This window comes from Dromiciops gliroides, chromosome 4, assembly GCF_019393635.1.
Source record: "Dromiciops gliroides isolate mDroGli1 chromosome 4, mDroGli1.pri, whole genome shotgun sequence".
NCBI lineage: Eukaryota > Metazoa > Chordata > Mammalia > Microbiotheria > Microbiotheriidae > Dromiciops > Dromiciops gliroides.
The window spans coordinates 441,592,979-441,612,223 of record NC_057864.1 but is presented as its reverse complement, the minus strand read 5'-3'; the positions used below and the strand labels follow the sequence as shown (position 1 = coordinate 441,612,223).

The 19,245-nt window shown below is 40.6% G+C and overlaps 1 protein-coding gene across 7 annotated transcripts in view; it reads left to right on the top strand.

Moving 5' to 3' along the window:
• The first annotated feature begins 2,811 nt into the window (after positions 1–2,811).
• PHTF1 (putative homeodomain transcription factor 1) overlaps positions 2,812–19,245 on the top strand; it is a 46,853-nt gene continuing 30,419 nt past the window's right edge. The window contains exons 1-6 of one of the 7 annotated variants that reach the window (XM_044004571.1): positions 2,812–3,322; positions 4,010–4,066; positions 11,224–11,293; positions 13,789–13,947; positions 14,849–15,005; positions 16,923–17,060. In XM_044004571.1, the coding sequence (XP_043860506.1) occupies positions 3,278–3,322; positions 4,010–4,066; positions 11,224–11,293; positions 13,789–13,947; positions 14,849–15,005; positions 16,923–17,060 (626 nt within the window). In that variant the 5' untranslated portion in view covers positions 2,812–3,277. Of the gene's footprint in view, positions 3,323–4,009; positions 4,067–11,223; positions 11,294–13,788; positions 13,948–14,848; positions 15,006–16,922; positions 17,061–18,589; positions 18,709–19,245 lie in introns of those variants that run through there. The other 6 variants (XM_044004572.1, XM_044004573.1, XM_044004577.1 and 3 more) reach the window with 6 other exon arrangements.

Genomic DNA, 19,245 nt, shown 5'->3' with positions numbered 1-19,245 from the left:
GAGAATACCTCCTCTTAATATAGCACTTTTCAATTCTCTCTAAAGAAATACTTTAGTACTACTTCTATCACATGTTGTAAAGTTTCGTGTAATAGTGTTTTCTGTGACTAAAACTCCATTTTGATCGGCAGCTAAGACTTTTTTTTTTTCTGTGGCTTTAATTTATCTGAGGTCTTTGCATATAGATGAAATTATAATTTGCCTGGAGGACTGTTTGCATTGTACGGCCTTAGTATGTTTATTGACATTAACAAGTGTTTTAAAGAGGTTTTTAATGAATAGTCTAAACCTAAATCTATGTGAATAATAATCCTTTAACAGTGCATTTCTTTTTGTAGCTGTCTAAGCGTGTTAAATCGTTTAAGCTATTTCTTTGTAAAATAGTACAATGGAATGCATAGAGGTTTTTTTCCTGTAAAGTATTTTTTTAATAAACAAAGTCTGATTTGTCCTTTAATAAAGTCTCTCATTTATACCATAAAGTGGATAGATTCAAAATGTATATGAATCTCAGAAACATAGTACCTCCTTGTAGTTGAAATCCCTGTGGTTTACCCTGGAGCTGTTGAAAATGAATTCTTTCCACTTTTCTTACATTTGTAGAATGTTAATTGTTCCTCTTGCACAAGAGAACTTGACAGATCTGAAAAATCCCATATGTCAACTAGTTGCATTTCACCGACAAATTAATTTTCCAGGAGAAAAACAATTTGGGCTCATGTGTTTGGTTTGCGCCTTGAGTAGAGTGGAAGCCTCCTGAGAGCAGGGAGTTTGATTTTTCTTTTTTTCAATCACCAGGACCTGATACAATGCTTTATAATGCCTTGTATACAGTTGGGAGTAGGTACTGGACCTTGTGGCTTCATGGATAGAGGGAAATCCCTGGATGAGGACACTTAAGAGTGCAGGTTTCCTTCTCTGCAACCTAGTCTTCGTTTCCTAGAGCACTGAGAGGTGGCTGGCCTACACTGCCTCAGTATTTGTCAGAATTTGTACTGGAACCCAAGTGTTCCTGATTACAAAGCTGGATGTATTCACTCTGCTAGACTGTACACATGTAGGCAGTTAATGTTTTTTTTAAATGGAGTTGAATTCATAAGGAAAATAATAAACACCAGGCTTTTGAAAAGTTAAAAAGTTCCATATTAAAATGTAAAATTCCCCTGTCTTGGAAGAGAATCTTTGGTTAGTCAGACTGATGGGATTTTCTTTCTCAGAATCGAGTGCCAAGTAGTTGATATAGCAGAAGGTGCCCTCCTCCCAAAACCCAAGTCTCAGTCCCTAGCTCTGGCTCAGATTCATTGACTAGGTAACTCAGTCTAAACTCCTGTTTCCCCCAGTCTATAAAAACTGGATGGTGTGAAATCAATTTGTGAACGCTAGTGTTTTATAATGGAACTCCCATTCTAAATCCACAAATCAACTCGTCCTGCTTGAAGAGCTATGTTAACTGTTGTAACTAGAACTGAACGCCAATAAAAGAAGATATGAAGATACAGGGATGTTTTCTTATGCTAGAAATAGCAAATTAAAAAATCCACTGCTCCCCAAGCGCTCATAACAAAATGATCTACCTTCACTTTTAAAAACTTTTAAGCCCAGGGGGCTTCCAATTATGGACTTCGCATTCTTTAGTTAAAATACTTTTGCTGCCATTACATTTAACTGCTTTTTACAAACACATCAAAGAAGCTGTGTAGTATAATGGAAAAGGGTGGGAGACTGGAATAAGAAGACATGGGTCCAAGTTCCGGGTCCCCTGCTGTGTGACTGGGGACAGGTTGCTTAACTTCTGGGGGGCCTCAGTTTCCACTCCTGTAAAATTAGAGGTTTGCACTTAAAATATTCAACAATCTTTCCATCTTTACAATTCTCATGTGTTTAAAGAATGCCGATCGTTATTTATCTTTTTCCAGAAGCTTCATTTAAAAATAAGTTGACCTGAGTTGTCTTTCTTTGCCTTAGAGTCAGTCCACAAGATTATGGGATGAGGGATATAAACGTACATATATAGAAAAAAGTTCATACGAATTGGTTGTAAGGGGATCTCTTAAAAAGCTACCACCCTGAACGAATTTTGTATCGACAGCTTACTAATTTCAGGTGTCACAATTAAAGGAATCAAATCGACCTATGCTTGTCATTTACTGACCCTTCAATTACCAGCCAGGGAGGGAAGGCCAGCAGGCAGCAAGGGTCAGCCTCCCCCAAGTGGCCTAAGGAAGTCTGATACGATCCCTTTCCTTCTTCCCCAGTCAAATTTTAAAGCGGGGCTCCTTTACTTGGGGTTCACGAATCAAAGGTCCCTTAACTAATCTGGGGGGAAATTTTGTAATGTAATTGGTTTGTTACAATTTAACGCCTCTCCCCGGTTAGGGGGTCACACAAGGGTCTGCGCTCTGGCCCCGCCCCACCCCGCCCCAGCGCCTTTCCCCGAGAGGCTGGCGCCCGGGGAGGGTGGGGGCGGAGCCAGCTTCCTCGCTCCGGAAGCCCGTGGGGAGGAAGCGGTTGGGGCGGCTACTGCCCGAGGGCTTTCGAAGGCCCGGGGTTGAGCTCGCCGCTGAGACGTGGAACCTGCGCTCGGGATCGCCGAGGGAGTGTGCATCCGCCCCGCTCTCCTGCCTTCTGCCCCCCCCCCCCGGGCGAATGGCTCGCTAGCTCGGCCTCGGAGCCCTCGGTTTCCGGGGCAACCGGCTCGCACCTCCCCCCCCCCCCACTCTTGCCCTTCCCCCTAAGGCTTGGCGAGCGCGCAGGACGGCGGACGCCGGCGGACGCACGCACGGCGCGGCCGCCAGGGCTGGCCGGCGGGCGGCAGGCGGGCGCGGGCGCCGCCGTCTCCATGGTAACCGCCCCCGCGGGTGTCTCCTCCTCTGGGGGAAGATGTGGCCGGCGGGCCCTGCTGCCGGGCCGGGACCACTGAAAAAAGCGGTCCCGGCCGCCGAACTGAGGGGCAACCGGCACCAGGTGAGAGCTCTACTGTCGGAGAGGGTGGGGGTGAGGCGAGGCGGTCCGGGGAGACGGTGAGCCCCGGCAGCCGGCCCTCGTCCCCACCCGGCGGACGCTCCCTCCTCCGGGGCATCTCCGCGCGTTGCTGCCGCTGCCGCCGCCGCCGCCGCAGTCGCTGCTGCCGCCGCCGCGGCCGCCGCCTCACACCAAGGCCCCGGGACAGGCCCGGGGAGGGAGAGGCGGCCTCGCAGCCCGAGCCCGGCAACCGCCCGCCCCCGCTCACACGGTTTCCCGAGTTCTCCGTGAAATCCCATTCTCTGGAGACACACAGATGGACGCAAATGAGAGAGATGCCATATCTTGGTACCAAAAGAAGGTGAGCGCGCCCCTCCCCCACCCGGGGGGAGGGGCACCTGCTCCTCGGGCCGGGCCGCGGCCTCAGCTGCCCCTGGGCACCCCACCTCTCCCCCGCGGCTGGAACCTGGGAGGGCTCCCCCTCCCCCCAACACCCCTCCCCCAAGCCGCACACCCGCAGAAATGAATACTCCCCATCCCCACGGGGATGCTTCTGTGCCCGGCGCTTTGATCTCTGGCTATCGCCCGGAGAAGCCGTTACCTCCCCCGACCCAGACGGCTGGAATATTGGATGATTCGTTCTCTCTGCCCGATGGCTCCCCCAGGCCAACCGCACGCCTTGCGGAAAGCTCAGTATGTGTTTCCGAGATAGTCTCTTAATAATAAGCCCCCATCCGTTGCTCTCCTCCAGTTGTTCAGTTAGTAATTTTCTTAAGAAATTGGAATCTGATCAAAGCTCAATATGTACACTCTCTGATTATTCCTTTAAAAATACTTAAACTGGTCATGAGGGCATTATGAAGAATATTATCCTTGGAAATAATGATTCTTTAAAACTCAAGGAAGCACAGGTATTTTCTTTTTTCGTTTCATTTCTTATTCATTTTTTTAAAATGACCTTTTCACTAGTCTTCATGACTTTTGTAGGGTTTGGTTTACATTTAACTATTTACTTTAGGTCATTTGAGCAACTTGTTGTCTGTTACAGATTGGAGCATATGATCAACAGATATGGGAAAAATCTATCGAACAGACCCAGATAAAGGTAAGCTGGTTTTGTTGACCTTGCTTCTATTTATTTTACGCTAGCTATTTATTTTTTCTTATTTATTTAGCATTTTCTTTTTCCCCAATTACACGTAAAAACAATTTTTAACATCCTTTTTTAAAACTTTGTGTTCCAAATTCTCTTCCTCCCTCCCCACCCCTCCTTTGAGAAGGCAAGCAATTCAAAATAAGTTATACATGTGTGGTCATGAAATACATTTCCATATTAGATATTTTGTGAAAGAAAAGAGACAAAACCTCAAGAAAAATAAAGTAGAAAAAATGCTTCACGTTGTATTCAGATACCATCAGTCCTTTCTCTGGGGATGGATAGCATTTTTTTTTTTAAAGTGAGGCAATTGGGGTTAAGTGATTTGCCCAGGGTCACACAGCTAGTAAGTGTTAAGTGTCTGAGGCCGGATTTGAACTCAGGTACTCCTGAATCCAGGGCCGGTGCTTCATCCGCTGCACCACCTAGCCGCCCCGATGGATAGCATTTTTAATCATAAGTCCTTTAGAGTTGTCTTGGATCATTGTAATGCACTGCTTAGCTTTTTAATGCATTAATACGGCATTCCTTCATTGATATCTCAGATTCATGGTGTTCAGAGGGCCACAGGTTTTCTTCCCCTTTAAATTCCCCCTCCTATCTTCCCAGTCACATAAGTTCTTGACCACACAGTGTTGTCTTGATTCCCCCCCCCCCCCAAATTCAATCAGTTGCCAGATCTTATTCAGTCTACTTCTGTAGCATATTGGAAATCTATTCCCTTCTCTTTGCTGATAGCACTACCACCCTTATTGTCTGTCGCCTGGACTATTGCAGTAGCATCCTAATTGGTTTCCTGGTCCCCAACGACTTTCCTTTTCAGTCTATCTTCCACAGTTGCTAAAAGAATTTTCCTAAAAGGTCAGTCTTACAGTGCTGCCTCCCTGCTAAAAAATCTTGAGTGACTCCCTGATGCTTCTGTGATAAAATACACCCCACCCCCACCCCCTGCAGTTAAAACCTGCTAAATCTAGGTCCAGCCCACCTCTCTTGCCATATTGAAGGTTCTTATTGTTTTGAGTCATTTCAGCTGTGTCCAACAGTTTGTGATCCCATTTGGGATTTTCTTGGCAAGGATACTGGAGCTGTTTGCCATTTCCTTCTCCAGTTCATTTGACACATGAGGGAATTGAGGCAAAGTCGGAGAAGTGTCTTGTCTAGTATCACACAGCTAATAAGTATCTGAAGACTGGATTTGAACTCAGGTCTTCCTGACTCCAGGCTCCTTCTGCTGAACCACCTAGCTGCTCCGTATTGAATACTGCTTTCCTGGTAAATCTCTGTACAACACAAATTTGATTACTACTGACTTTTAAACTCACCATTTCATCATAGCCTGCCTCCTTGCATTCCAGGTAATCCCTCATACCTAGAATGTTGTACTCTTTCCATCTCGATCTCACTGTAAAAAGAGAGTTTCTCCTCGCCCCCCCAAACCTAACCCTCTTCCAAATTAGCCTCATTTGTATAATGTACCACTATCTTTCCAGTCCCCCAAGTTTGTGGTCTCACAGAGTCATCCTTGATTCCTTGCTCTCCCTGACTAGGAAGTTACCATATCTTTTATATTCTACTTTTCCATCATCTCTGGCATCTGTCCCCTTCTTTCCACTCATCTAGCACTGCTCTAGTGGCTCTTATCACCCTAGATCAGTCCTTGTCCCTTGAACTGTTGCAGGTAGTTTAGACTGTTCTCTCTGCCTTTAGCGTTCGCCATCCTCTGCTCAGCTGTCAGTGATATCCTAAAGCATAGATCCAACTATGTCATCCTTTTGCTTGAGAAACTTCACTGGCTCTTTAGTGCCATGTAAGGCCTTATACAGCATGGCTAAAACCTACCTCTCCAGGCTTATTACACATTCCTCTCACTCTCACTCTTGTGAGAAATAAAATTCGGGACTTTCCCTGTTGGTGAATATATGAAGGCTTTACTACATTCTTGCAAGAATGGGCACGCACTTAGAGATGTGGTGCCCTCTCTTGTCATGACAAATTCTCTTTTATTCCTAATCCTAACACAAAGTTCCCTCCCTTCCTTTCCTCATTGGCTGAGTACTGGTAAGTACACAATCTTCCAGGAATGTCTCTACATATTTCCCCCTAACATGTCCCCCCTCCCATTACCTACCTTTCATGTACATTGAAATGAGCCATCTCTCCTCCCAGGGTTGTGTTAGTTAATATGTATAAACTAATTAAACAAGTACAGCACAAACTTAGCCTTAACCTTTGGCCTATTTAGCAAAGTAGACTACCGGCCTTGAAACCCCCTTCTGCAATCTTCCTTCCTTACCCAGACTCCCTCCTTGTTCCTCTTTTTCTGAGATGACAGCATTTTTCTGGTGTGACACTATTTCATTTCTCTCCTCACATCCAGCTAAACTGCATGTCTTGCTTTTTTTCATCTGTGGTAGTTCTTCTTCCATCTGTGTTCCTTTGCACAGACTGTCCCTCCTGCCTGAAATGTACCCCCATGTCTTCTCCTGCACCTCTTAAAATTCTTTGTTTTCTTCAAACTAAGCTTGAGTCACCACCTACCTGAGGCTCTTCCTGATAACACCTATAGCTGCTGGTGCTTCCTTTTTGAATTTACCTTGCATTTAATTTGATTTTTGTCTTTGAATCCTCCGTGCTTAAGGGCTTGATGCTGTGCATATATAGTAGATGCTCCGTGAATGCTTGCTGACTTATCTCGAGCCTTAGATCAGGTACCACCTCCTCTGAGCAGCCTCTTTTAATATCTCCTCAGTTATCAGTGTTCTTTCTGTCTTCAAAATCCTTTGTATTTTTTTGTGTCTCCATCTTTGTGTGCACGTCATATTCCCCCCAGTACAGTATAAAGTCCTTAAGCGTGTGTAATGTGTGTTCATCTTTTGTTTTTGCAACCTGAAGCTTAGCATATACATGCACATATTCAGCATTTAATAAATGTTGAATTGATTTGAGTATTGTACTATTTCTGTCCTGTAGTGAAAAGCGAAGTCTCGCATTTTTATTTTTTGTAGGATGTGATAATTTTGTGGCGGAAACATATATGGCTAAATATAGCCCATTTTATTTAAGCAGCGGATAGAGCACTGGATTTGGAGTCACAAAGAGCTGAATTTTAATTCTGCTCTTACACTTAGTAGCTAGGGGATCCTGAGGAAGTCACAAACCTTCCTGGGAAATGAGGTATTGGACTTGATGATAACTTCTAAGATTTTTTTTATCTCCAAGTCTGTGATCAATGATTTGTTATAAGGGCATGGTTACAATTAATTTCACTTAAGAAAAGAATTATTTAACATAATTTCTGACTGAAGCAAGTTTAGAATAAAATCAAATTATCTTTGAGGCACAGAACCTCCTGAACTTCCCAAGAAAAAAATCAAAACCATCCAAAGTGAAATGGAGCAATTCTTTATCTCTCTGTTCTATTTCTCTGCAAATTTCTCTGCTCTCACCCATTCTTTCTTCCTTTACTCAGGGAAAAAGGTGGCTGTTGGGGGCAGCTAGGTGGTGCAGTGAATAAGGTATTGGCCCTGGATTCAGGAAGACCTGAGTTCAAATCCAGCCTCAGACACTTGACACTTACTAGCTGTGTGACCCTGGGCAAGTCACTTGACCCTCATTGCCCCGCAAAAAAAAAAAAAAAGAGAGAAAAAGGTGGCTCTTTTCCTTGCCAAGGATAGCCTTTCCATCTGTGCCCTTGATATCATCCCTACCAGTCTCTTATACCTTGTTCCATCAATCCTCCCCTCTATAATACATCTTCATTCTCTCTCCACTGGCTTCTTCCCCCCATGATACAAACATATCTGAACCTCCTCTATTCAGAACAAAATCCCAGGTCAGTGACAGTGTACAAGACATTTAACCTCAAAGCTTCTTCCTCTAAAATAAAAATAATACCTAGTTTAGTAAATGAGATTATAGTTGTAAAGTGTAATGTGCTCAGTACCTGGCACATAATAGATTTTCCATATATGCTAATTAACTCTCTTCTTTCTAGAAGCTATCTCAACATCATAGGTTCAGATGAAACAATGCTTGTTAAATGCTTTGCCAAGTGTGCTACATAATTGTCTGCTGTTATTTCCAATTAAGCAGCACTTGAGCAGCACTAAAAACTCAATATGGCAAACAGTGAACTTAGCATTACTCTGACCAAACTTACTCCTCCCCCAACTCTTCTCTCTCTGACAGTATTGCTTCTTCCGAGGTACCTGTGCTTGAAACTTTGCAGTCATTTTTAACACTTGTGCTCTTTTCCTCCAGATGAAGTCGTTTGCCACATATCTCCTGTAGGTTCCTCCTTTCCACTCCCACTACAAACCATCCTAGTTCAGATACTCCTCTGTTGTGATGGTCTTTCAAGCTGGTATTTGTTTTCTCCTTTTTCCAATCCGTCCTTTGCACTGTGGTCTATGTAAGCTTCCAGGGTTGTAAGGAAAATGCTTTGTAAACCTTAAAGTCCCATGTATTCAATTAGATTATTAAAAAATTTCATAAATGCCTCCTATGCTTGAGGCAGATACTATGTACTCATAAAATGTGAGTTGTTCTTATTACTACTCTGAAACGTTTAGTAGTTCCCCATGGTCTACTAAATAAATAGAAACATCTTATCCTGGTATTCAGGCCTTATATAATTTGTCCCTTCTAGCCATATCACCACTTATTCCCCTTCATATCATCTGGTCTCCCCTGTTCTGAGTTTTCCCTCTCCTATTTCTCGTCTTTGTCCTTACTGTTTCTTGTTTTTGGAATGTACATACTTCGCATTTTCCCTATTTCTGCCCATTACAATCTTTCCTTCCTTCTTCTAGGGCCTAGCTGGTGCCACTCTCTCCACATCTTCCCTAATCATTCTAGCTGAAAGTGAGCTCTTTCACCTCAGAATTCTCAGAGCCCACATGTGAGGAGATGCCTTATCCCTGTCATTAGAATGTAAGCTCATTAAAGGGAGATATATGCTGCTTATTTCATTGGCATATCCCCCTGCTTGTGGGAAACATATATTCAGTATGAATTTGAAGGATATTATAATACTTCATAGGTATTACTAGGTTAGGATTCCAGCAAGTTAATAAAAATAAAGTAATTATCTTAACCACAAAGCTAAGAGTATAAAGGCAGTTTGAGGATCTTAGCAGAATAATGTTGAGGTAAATGACCATATAGCCACTTTCTGATAATGCAATATATTTTTAAAGTTCATTTTTATTTTTAGTTGAATAGAATTTTATTTTCCAAAATATATGTAAAAACAAATTTTGACATCAATTTTTTAAAACTTTGTGTTCCAACTTCTCTTCCTCCTTCCCTTCCCACCCCCCACCCACAAGAACTTAAGCAATTCAAAGTAAGTTATACATGAGTAGTCATGGAAAACATTCCCATATTAGCTAGGTTGTAAGAGAAAACAGTTAAAAAAACCAAAACTTCACATTAAGGAATTGTCAAAAAATATTTTTTTTAATGTGTTTCCATCTGTTTTCAGATACCATCAGTTCTTTCTCAGTAGATGGATTGCAATTTTCATAAATCCTTTAGGATTATATTGGATCATTGCCTTGCTGAAAATAACCACATGCTTCCCAGCAGATCACCTTACACTATTGCTGTTATTTAATGCAATATATTTTAACTTCCAGTATATTTATTTTTTACCTGATTTTGAGTGTGTTACAATATTGTCATTAATGCTTTGTTGTCAGCATTTTGCAGTCTTTTAATAAGAAACTAGCAGTCTTTTCAGAGATTAACAGGGCAGCTATGTGGTGCAGTGGATAAAGCACTGGCCCTGGATTTAGGAGGATCTGAGTTCAAATCCGGTCTCAGACACTTGACACTTACTAGCTGTGTGGCCCTGGGCAAGTCACTTAACCCTCATTGCCCTGCAAAAACAAAACAAAACAAAAAAAGTGATTTTAAAATTTGGTGCCACCTTAATTGTAATTTTATTGCTTCCTGGCCAAAACGTTTTCCACTGTAACAAATTGTGTTTTTTATAATTTGAGGAAATTTAGAAAAAGAGATTCTTGAAATCCAGGTTGGTTTTTTTTTTTTTACAGCCAACTTTTCTGTGTATCTTTTTAGATTAGCAAAGTAAGTTAAATACTGACTGATTCACACAAAATGGAAGTGCAATTGATAAATTCCTAAATCAATTTTTAAAATTTCAATTCCAAAGACCATTTTAATCTTCCTTTATGTCTCGATCAGGAGTGTTTCCACATTAAAGTGCTATCTGATCATGCTTCTCAGGTATGAAATCTAGATTCAGTCACTTTAATTTACTGATTTTCAGCAGGGAGACAAAGACTAGCAAAATGATAACTTGAAGTGAAAAGATGGAATATATTATGTGTTTACTGGATATTTTTCCTGTATATGCTATAGATGACATAAATATGGTATACTTAAATGTGTAGAACCAGAAAATTACAAAGGAGTACCATGACATTTACAAAATGTGGAATATCTTTTTAAGCTATTACAAAAGCTTTGTTAGAAATAGGGATAAAAACCTCTGATTTTGTTTATTTTTTCTACTAATGTAGGTCAGCACCTTCTCTGTAATTTGTAGTCTTAGAATATTGTCTAGAACACCATGAGATTAATTGACTTGCCTAGGGTCACACCTGTATGTGTCAGGTACTTTTACCCTTCCTGCCTCCAAGTCCGGTACCATCCACTACTGTCCTCTACTATACACTAGGTTACCTCTCATCTCTGTATCAAGATTATTAAGATAGTTAATTGTAGGACTGCTACCGTTCTGGATGAGGAAAAAACATTTTTTGATGGAAATTCTGGGATGCAAAAAGTGTTTTTTCGAGATCTGTTACATATTAATATTTTGAGGGGGAAAACTTGATGGTATTTAGTAACTCATTTTGTAAGATGACTATTGGGTCATATATGTTTATATTGAGTTCCTTAAACTGCTGGAGAAAACGTAGACTTTCAGAAGATTTCATTGGGAAAATGAAAAATAGACTCTGCTTCTTTAAAAGAATTTTAGGATTAAAGTTTTTTCTGTGGACCAAGTAATGTAAAGAAATAAAAACATAGATGGTTCTTTCTGTTTTAAAAGTTATCTTTCTTTAAAATCCTAGGGCTTCAAAAACAAACCAAAAAAGACAGGTCACATAAAGCCCGACTTGATTGATGTCGACTTAATCAGAGGTAGGTTCTAAAGTCAGCCCAATTCTTGATCTCTTCTAAGCTTTTATTAATTAAAAACTGTTGTCATCATGTTGTCCTTATGAAATACATTAATAAGGTATTTTTTTTTAATTTACAAATTTCCTTTTCCTCTTTTGTTACTTGCAGAGCCATGATAGAGTGGTCACAGTAGTTCATTATTTTTGGTTTCCTAGATGTTTTTATTTTCCTTAATCTTGCCATGCTAAAAATTAGGTGTTTTGGAGAGGCAAACATTAAAGACTTCTGCTGAAACCACCCTGGGGTAAAATAGGTTTTTGAAGTGGTTTAAAAGAGAATGTACCAGACCTCTTTGAGGCTGTCAGGCCCAGAAGGGTAAGGACTAAGGTGGGACAAAGAAAATTGGAAATGGAGAGTTTGTAAGAGTTTTTCTTTGGACCAGCTTTGAGCTTCTGATTTGGTCTTTAATTATTACTGATATTAGACTGATAAAACTGTGGCATAAGCATCAGATCTGTATCTCTAGTCCCCGACCTATCTCAGGCTACATACCTTTCACACTAGTTCGCCTTTTCATTTGTCTGTCCTGTAGATATTTTCAACTCAACATGTCCAAAATCAAACCCATCTCCCCCTCCCCCCTTAATTTCTTTTAACTTCAACATTTCTCTTCATAGCACCACCATTTTCCTACTCAGTCAGTGGACTTTGGTCATCTTTGATTTTTCCTTCTTCATTGTCACCCATATCCAGTCACAATTGCCAAGCCCTATCAATTCCATCTCTGCAGTATATTTTGCATTTACTGTTTCCTTTTCATTCTTACCTCTACTATTTTAATTTAGGCTCAAATTACTTTTCACCTATTCTAGGATACCCTCATAGCAAGTTTTTCAGTCTCCACTCCCTCCCTCTCCCCCTCCATCATTTACACCAGGGATTGTTTTTTGTTTTTTGTTTTTTTTTAGTGAGGCAATTGGGGTTAAGTGACTTGCCCAGGGTCACACAGCTAGTAAGTGTTAGTGTCTGAGGCCGGATTTGAACTCAGGTACTCCTGACTCCAGGGCCGGTGCTCTATCCACTGCGCCACCTAGCTGCCCCGACACCAGGGATTGTTAACCTGGGAGTCTAGGAATTTGTATAAAGAATTTTGATAACTATTTAATATAATTGGTTTTCTTTATAATCTTAAGTATTTTATTTTATGCATTTAAAAACTTTATTCTTAGAAGGGGTCCGTAGGTTTCACCAGGCTCTAAAAGGGATCCATGACCCAAAAAAGGTTAAGAACTTTTTTTTTTTTAATCCATAGCTAAAGCCCATCTCTGTTGCCTCCCTATAGTGTGCACGTGACCCTGGGTTCTTTTGAGGAAGACTTTTTTTTTTCCCCAGTTAAGAACTTCTGACCTACATTATTACTAGATAAATAATTTTGATCATGATGTCCTCTGTTTTCAAGAATAAAAACTCTTGGGGCAGCTAGGTGGCACAGTGGATAAAGCACTGGCCCTGGATCCCTGGATTCAGGAGGACCTGAGTTCAAATTCGACCTCAGACACTTGACGCTTAATAGCTGTGTGACCCTGGGCAAGTCACTTAATCCGCATTGCCCAGCAATAAATAAAAAAATAAACAAACAAACAAATGAATGAATGAATAAATAAAACTCTTCAGTCTGCCTTCTCTTGTTAAACCATTACCTGTGGAATAAAATATAATCTCCTTAATTTGGTATTCAAGGCCTTCTATCATCTGGATTTAGTTTATCTCTTCAGCCTTATCTCTGAGTTCTAGCCTTTACATATTCTGTGCTCCAGACAAAAGCAGGCGAATCATTCCTCAGACACATCTGTAAATTCCCATCTCTGTACTTTTGCTCCTACCTTCCTTTGCCTGAAGTATTGTCACTCACCGGTTGAAATCTTACACCTCCTTCAAGGCCTCTTCAAATGCTACCAACTCGTGTGAAACCTTTCCTATTCTCTTCCAAGTACAAACAGATCAAAATCAGTGGCCCATGAAGGTGAAGTGCCTCCCCCCTCATACAATGTTTGCTGCATTGTCTAGTCTCCTGCCCCACTCTCCCCCTCCTCCCCGAACAGCACGCTGCCACACACCCCCAACAGGAAGTTTGTGGCATCATCAGAGTGCAGTGAACACGTGATTTATGTTCAGGGGAACTCGAGTTCAGAGCCCACTCTTAACATTTAGCCTTGAGGCTGTTTCACCTGTGGTAAAATGAGGACAATAGTCTTGTGGGATAGGTAGTCGAGGTGCTTCCTAAACCCTAAAGCCATTTGCTGCTCATGATGATCTTTCTTTGTGTGTTGTAGATCATTTTCTATGCGTCTTGTCTCTGCAACTGTTATTCTAAGCACTCTGCACATAGAGTTCTTCATTATTCTTGTTTTTTCCTAAGTACCTATTACTCTGTTCATATTCATTTAAGTGTGTAATAAGTCTGTGAAATGTGTGTGTTTCATGACAAGTTGAAATGTATGTTGCTTTGTTTCAAGGCTCAACATTTGCCAAAGCCAAACCCGAAATCCCATGGACATCACTAACTCGGAAGGGAATTGTTCGGGTGATTTGTTTCCCATTGTTCACCAAATGGTGGATTCAAGTGACCTCTTTACGAATCTTTATTTGGCTGCTACTGCTTTACCTCATGCAAGGTAACTAAAGTGTTAAACAACTGTTGTATAACTTTTTATGCTGCTTCACATTTGGTGTTCCACTCGTTTGATATGGTCTAATAAAGACCAATATTTCACTTACTGTACCCGTTATCTACTCATTTCATGGCTGCTTCTGATCTGTCCCATGTCTGGAACACTGTTCTTCCTCCATCAATCAATAAGCATTTGTACCTGTTGTGTGGTAGACACTGCCTACGTAGGCATTAGGTTTGCAAACACAGAAATGAAGTAGTCCTAGGCCCTCAGTACTTATATAAATATATACAAAGTCAGAACACAGTAATTACCCCATTCTTTTATTTCAGCCTCAGGGTGCACTCAAGTACCACTTTCTCAAGGAAATTGTCCCTCACCTCATTCTTCTCCCCACCTGAAAGGATTTTCTCACTCCTTAGACCTCTCTCTTTTGTACCCATCACATTCTACCTAGTATCATACTTATTTGTATATGTCATAGCCCCTGCACTAGACTATAAGGTTCTTAAGGGTAAGGTTAGTATTGTTTTTCATCTCTGTATCTCTAGCACCCATCATAGTGCCTCAACATAGTAGCTGACTTGTTTGTTGGAACGACAGAGACCAATACATACAGAATCAGTTACAGTACCATAAAGATGATATGTTACAGTGATCCTTTTTAATGTGTCCAAGAAGACATACTTAAATTGGCAATGTTCTATACCATCCTTTTGTTTACCAAAGAATTTTGTTGTCAATCAATAGGTAAAAAAATTCTTTTTGAAGATAAAATTACATATATGTAATTTGAAACTTTAGTAAAATGGTGAATATTGTAATTGTAATTAGGAATAGTTGGGAATCAATTAAAGGTACTCTTCAGTATAGCTTTTCACATTCTGAAACTTCTCCTTTTCAGTTATAGCATTTGTGTTGTATTTCGTAATGCCTGTTGTGAATGTAAGTGAAGTGATTGGTCCAATGTGCCTTATGCTATTGATGGGAACTGTCCACTGTCAAATAGTCTCCACTCAAATTGCTAAACCTTCAGGAACCAATGGAAACCGGAGGAGGAGGTAAAATGAGAGATTATATTTGTAATTATAAATTTTCTGGAAAAAGAAATTTTATGTACAAGTTTAAAAATTCATGGATGAAAAATTATGCATCTTTTCTCATGTGCTTCTTTCCAGCTATGTTTTCTCTGATTTTTATAATGAATGGTTATAAACCTTGTATGCTAATTTGCCTATGAACTTTTAGCCTATTTTGAGTTGGGATTTTTTCACTCTAAATGATTCTTTTAAAAATTAAATGTAGGGTACATCTAGGTGGTGCAGTGGATAAAGCCTTGGCCCTGGATTCAGGAGGACCTGAGTTCAAATCCAGCCTCAGACACTTGACACTTACTAAGCTGTGTGACCCTGGGCAAGTCATTTAACCCTCATTGCCCCACAAAAAATGAATAAATAAATAAATGAAAATAAAAATTAAATGTAATAGCATTCACTGTGAGTACCTTCTCTGCCAACAAAGAGAACTCTATTTAACTTGGTAGACTGTCTTTAAAAGTTTCTCTGGGGCAGCTAGGTGGCGCAGTGGATAGAGCACTGGCCCAGGAGTCAGGAGGACCTGAGTTCAAATCCGGTCTCAGACACTTAACACTTACTAGCTGTGTGACCCTGGGCAAGTCACTTAACCCCAATTGCCTCACTAAAAACCAAAAACAAAGTTCCTCTGGCAAAAAAAAAAAAAAATTCACCACACCCTGGTAACCATGGTGATGATCTCAGAGCTTAGCTGGGTTACTCTTTGAATGATATATGTTATAAGCTGTCACTAGGTCTGTGAATTTTATGACATTCAGCTTTACTAATCTTTTTATAGTGGTGCATGCAAGCAATCTTTTCTCAAATCCAACTTCCCAATCAAAAGTGGGTGAAAATTTAGTATAGTTAAAAGTTCAGCATGTTATTGTAGCATTCAACATGCTTTAAATCTGCCACTTTGCCTTCTTTGATACCCTTAAACATAATTTCTAAAGCTTTTTAAGCTTTAACAGAAGCTAATTTAAGTTGACTTTATTACTTCTAACTGAAATTCAAGTAACAGTTTTAAAAATTGCAAGATATATCTGGGGTTTTAGTCATAGTAAAAGTCATGTTTCTTAGCTCTCATCTTTCCACTTAACACATATAATTCTATTCCACACATGTCATCTTATAATAGGTTGTTTTCTGTTTGGTTGCAGTGAGAATAGATGTACTCTTATTTTTGAATGCTATTTGTCAGTTTTGTTTTAATGTCAAAAAAGGAGAATTAAATTTCATCACAGCCAAACAACTCAGTAAGCTTTCTATGAAAATGAATGTTATTTTTCTGTCATTAGCATTTGCTGAATGTTCCGTCCATCTGGATAGGATGCCAGCAAAAAGACATCTATGACCATTACTACATCTGTATTAGCTCCAATCTGTTAATGCTAGGACAAATTTCTTTTGCCTTGGCCATCACTGAGTCTGGGGTTTTTTGTTTGCTTGTTTTGGTTATCCATTGTATTTGAACTTAACTGCTGTTGACGCTGGTGCTATCTACTGATGTACTGGAAGAGACTCTTTTGCACATGTGAAGACAACTTTGGTCTGCATCTGCTACCAAAGATACTTCTCAATAGTGATTGACTCTTTTGTGATTAAGTAAATGACATCTTAGGCCACCCACTTCCATAGGACTTTGGATTTGGGACTTTATATATTTCCAATTGTTTCCTCACCACATTGTTTAAATCTCACGTGTTCTTGGTGTGTCATCTTCCTTCGCAATGTAGGTTTGACTACATGATGTCAGGAAGATGGTGGTTTGTTGCAAAAGTATGCAGATTTAAAGTATGTATAGCTCTGTTTCTTGGCATAATCTTGAGTATTTGGATGTTCAATGTGGCAGAAGAGACAAGGGTCTGAATAATCTGAAGTTGTTGAAATGTTCTTTTGTAGAAAATTACGCAAAACTGTAAATGGTGATGGGAGCAGAGAGTGTGGAAGTTATAACTGCTCTGATAAAGTCAGAGGAGTAGAACCTTCGGAATCTGCATCCCTAAGTGGTGGTTTTTGGGGGACTCTCTTTTGCAACAGGTGGGAAGTCGTCTTACATTGGAATTTTGTTTGATTTCATATTTATATGTCATAGCCACACAATCAGAATTGGTTCTGAAATTATCGTTTGTTTCATATGCTGCTTTACAGTTCTAAAGCATCTCATATACATTCACAATTAGCCCTTACGATAACTACGGTGTTAGCCTCCTTTCTAGATGACACTGATACTCAGAGAGGTTAAGCTGACTTCTAATACTGGTAGGAAGGGGAGCCAGCACTTGCAGCCCAGTCTTCTCACTTCAAGTCTGGTGCTCTAGGCAGGCTTCGTGGTAGAAGTCGCTTTGCCTCCTAAGTGTCTTGGTCCCTGAATTCCTTCCTTTTGTGTTTTAAAGTCTCAGTTTTCAGAAACCTCTTATTAAAATCCAAAAACCCTTGGGAATGTTAACACCCTCACTTAATTCAGCTCACGATTTTGAAGGGGATGAAAAGGAACTAGATATTTTCCATTGTTACATTTAAGGCTTAGCAGGAAGGAGACATAAGATCATATTGGCCTTGGGCCTTTGACTTCAAAAAGTGCTTATAACTACAGATAAAATAACAGCAACAACAGTATTTTTGTTATTAAGTCAAGTTGTTGCTGTTATTATTTTATCTAGGTGGCACAGTGGATAAAACACTGGTCCTCAATTCAGGAGAACCTGAGTTCAAATCTAGCCTCAGGCACTTGACACTTACTAGCTGTGTCACCCTGGGCAAGTCACTTAACCCTTATTGCCCCATTCCCCCCCAAAAAGACAAATATTTTATCTGTAATTATAAGGTATTTTCATACTCATCAGTGGATTTTCTTATAGAATTAGGGAAACCGTGATTGTTCTTTCCACCCTCTTTGCTGCTTCATTACCTTCCTCCCAAGATTCTAATCTAGATTCATTTCCTCCTTCCTGCCTGTATGTTCTTGGTGAGTTCATCTACTTCCATGGCTCCATGCAAATGGTTCAGAAGTTTCTAAATGTTTCATCATCTCCTAGCATCCCCTCTGCTGGATAGTTGTGCCTGAATTGTTTGCCAGCCCTTTAGACTTATTATCATCTTTCTCCTACGAGCCTTCTCTTTACCCTAATATACCTACTGTTATTAATGTCGCTGCCATCTCTTAGTCATCTGGATTCTCACACATTTGGCCCTTCCTCTCCACTCTACCTTAATTTAGATGCTTATCTGTCATCTCCTAAACTATTATAATCCCCTCCTAACCAAACATCTTGTTTTAGTTCCATCCTCTCTCCAGTATATCTTTCATTTCTAATGTCTCACTAATCTTGTCCATCCACTACTGTGATGGCTTCTTTATTCAAAACTCTTTGAAAGCCAGATGCCTGCACAATAAACTCCTGATCCTGGCATTCAAGGCCCTCACCAGGGTGGCACCAGCTTGCCTATCCAGCTTTTGTTTGTTTCCCCTTCACAGATTGTTTGGATTCCACTCCACCATCCCAGGACCATCGATTGGAGCTGGATGAGGCCTTAAAGACCATGGAGTCCAACCCCTTCCTTTTTCTCATGAGGAACCTGGGGCCCATAGAGCCCCCCATGACTTGCTCCGTGTCACATGGGGAGTAAATGCCAGAACCAGGATTCAGACCCATGTCTGCTGACTTGGCTTTTCTTTGGTCATGTGGTGCGTTCATCTCTGTGCTGTTATCTGGGGCATTTCCCACGTTTGGAGCGGACTCTTTCCCTCTCTCCATCTGTTGAGGTTTCTCTCACCCTCCTGGGCTTAAACTCAGATGAAACTTTCCTTTATTCTGTCTCCCTTGCCACACTCCATCACCTTCCCCACCTCCAGCTGAAAGTGATCTTTCTTTCCTCAAATTTTCCCTAATATTTTGCCAGCCTTTTTCTTGTTTTGTTATTGTCAGACTCTGCTTTGTTGATTGTTTTATTTACATATTCTGTCATCTTCTTCCCCCCCACCCCCCATCATTAGGCTCCTCAAGAACAGGGACTGTGTTGTTTTTCATCTTTGTATGTTTATTTCACCTGTGCTAACATTTTTCATATTTGTATCTTTAGTGCCTAGCACATAGTAGAGCTTAATAAATATGCATTGAACTGAAATGGTTGAATCTATCAGTACTTGAATGCTTGCCACTATGCTTGATGCAATTGGGGAATGGCTAGAAAGGAAACATGCCATGGTCCCTCTTATTGAGGT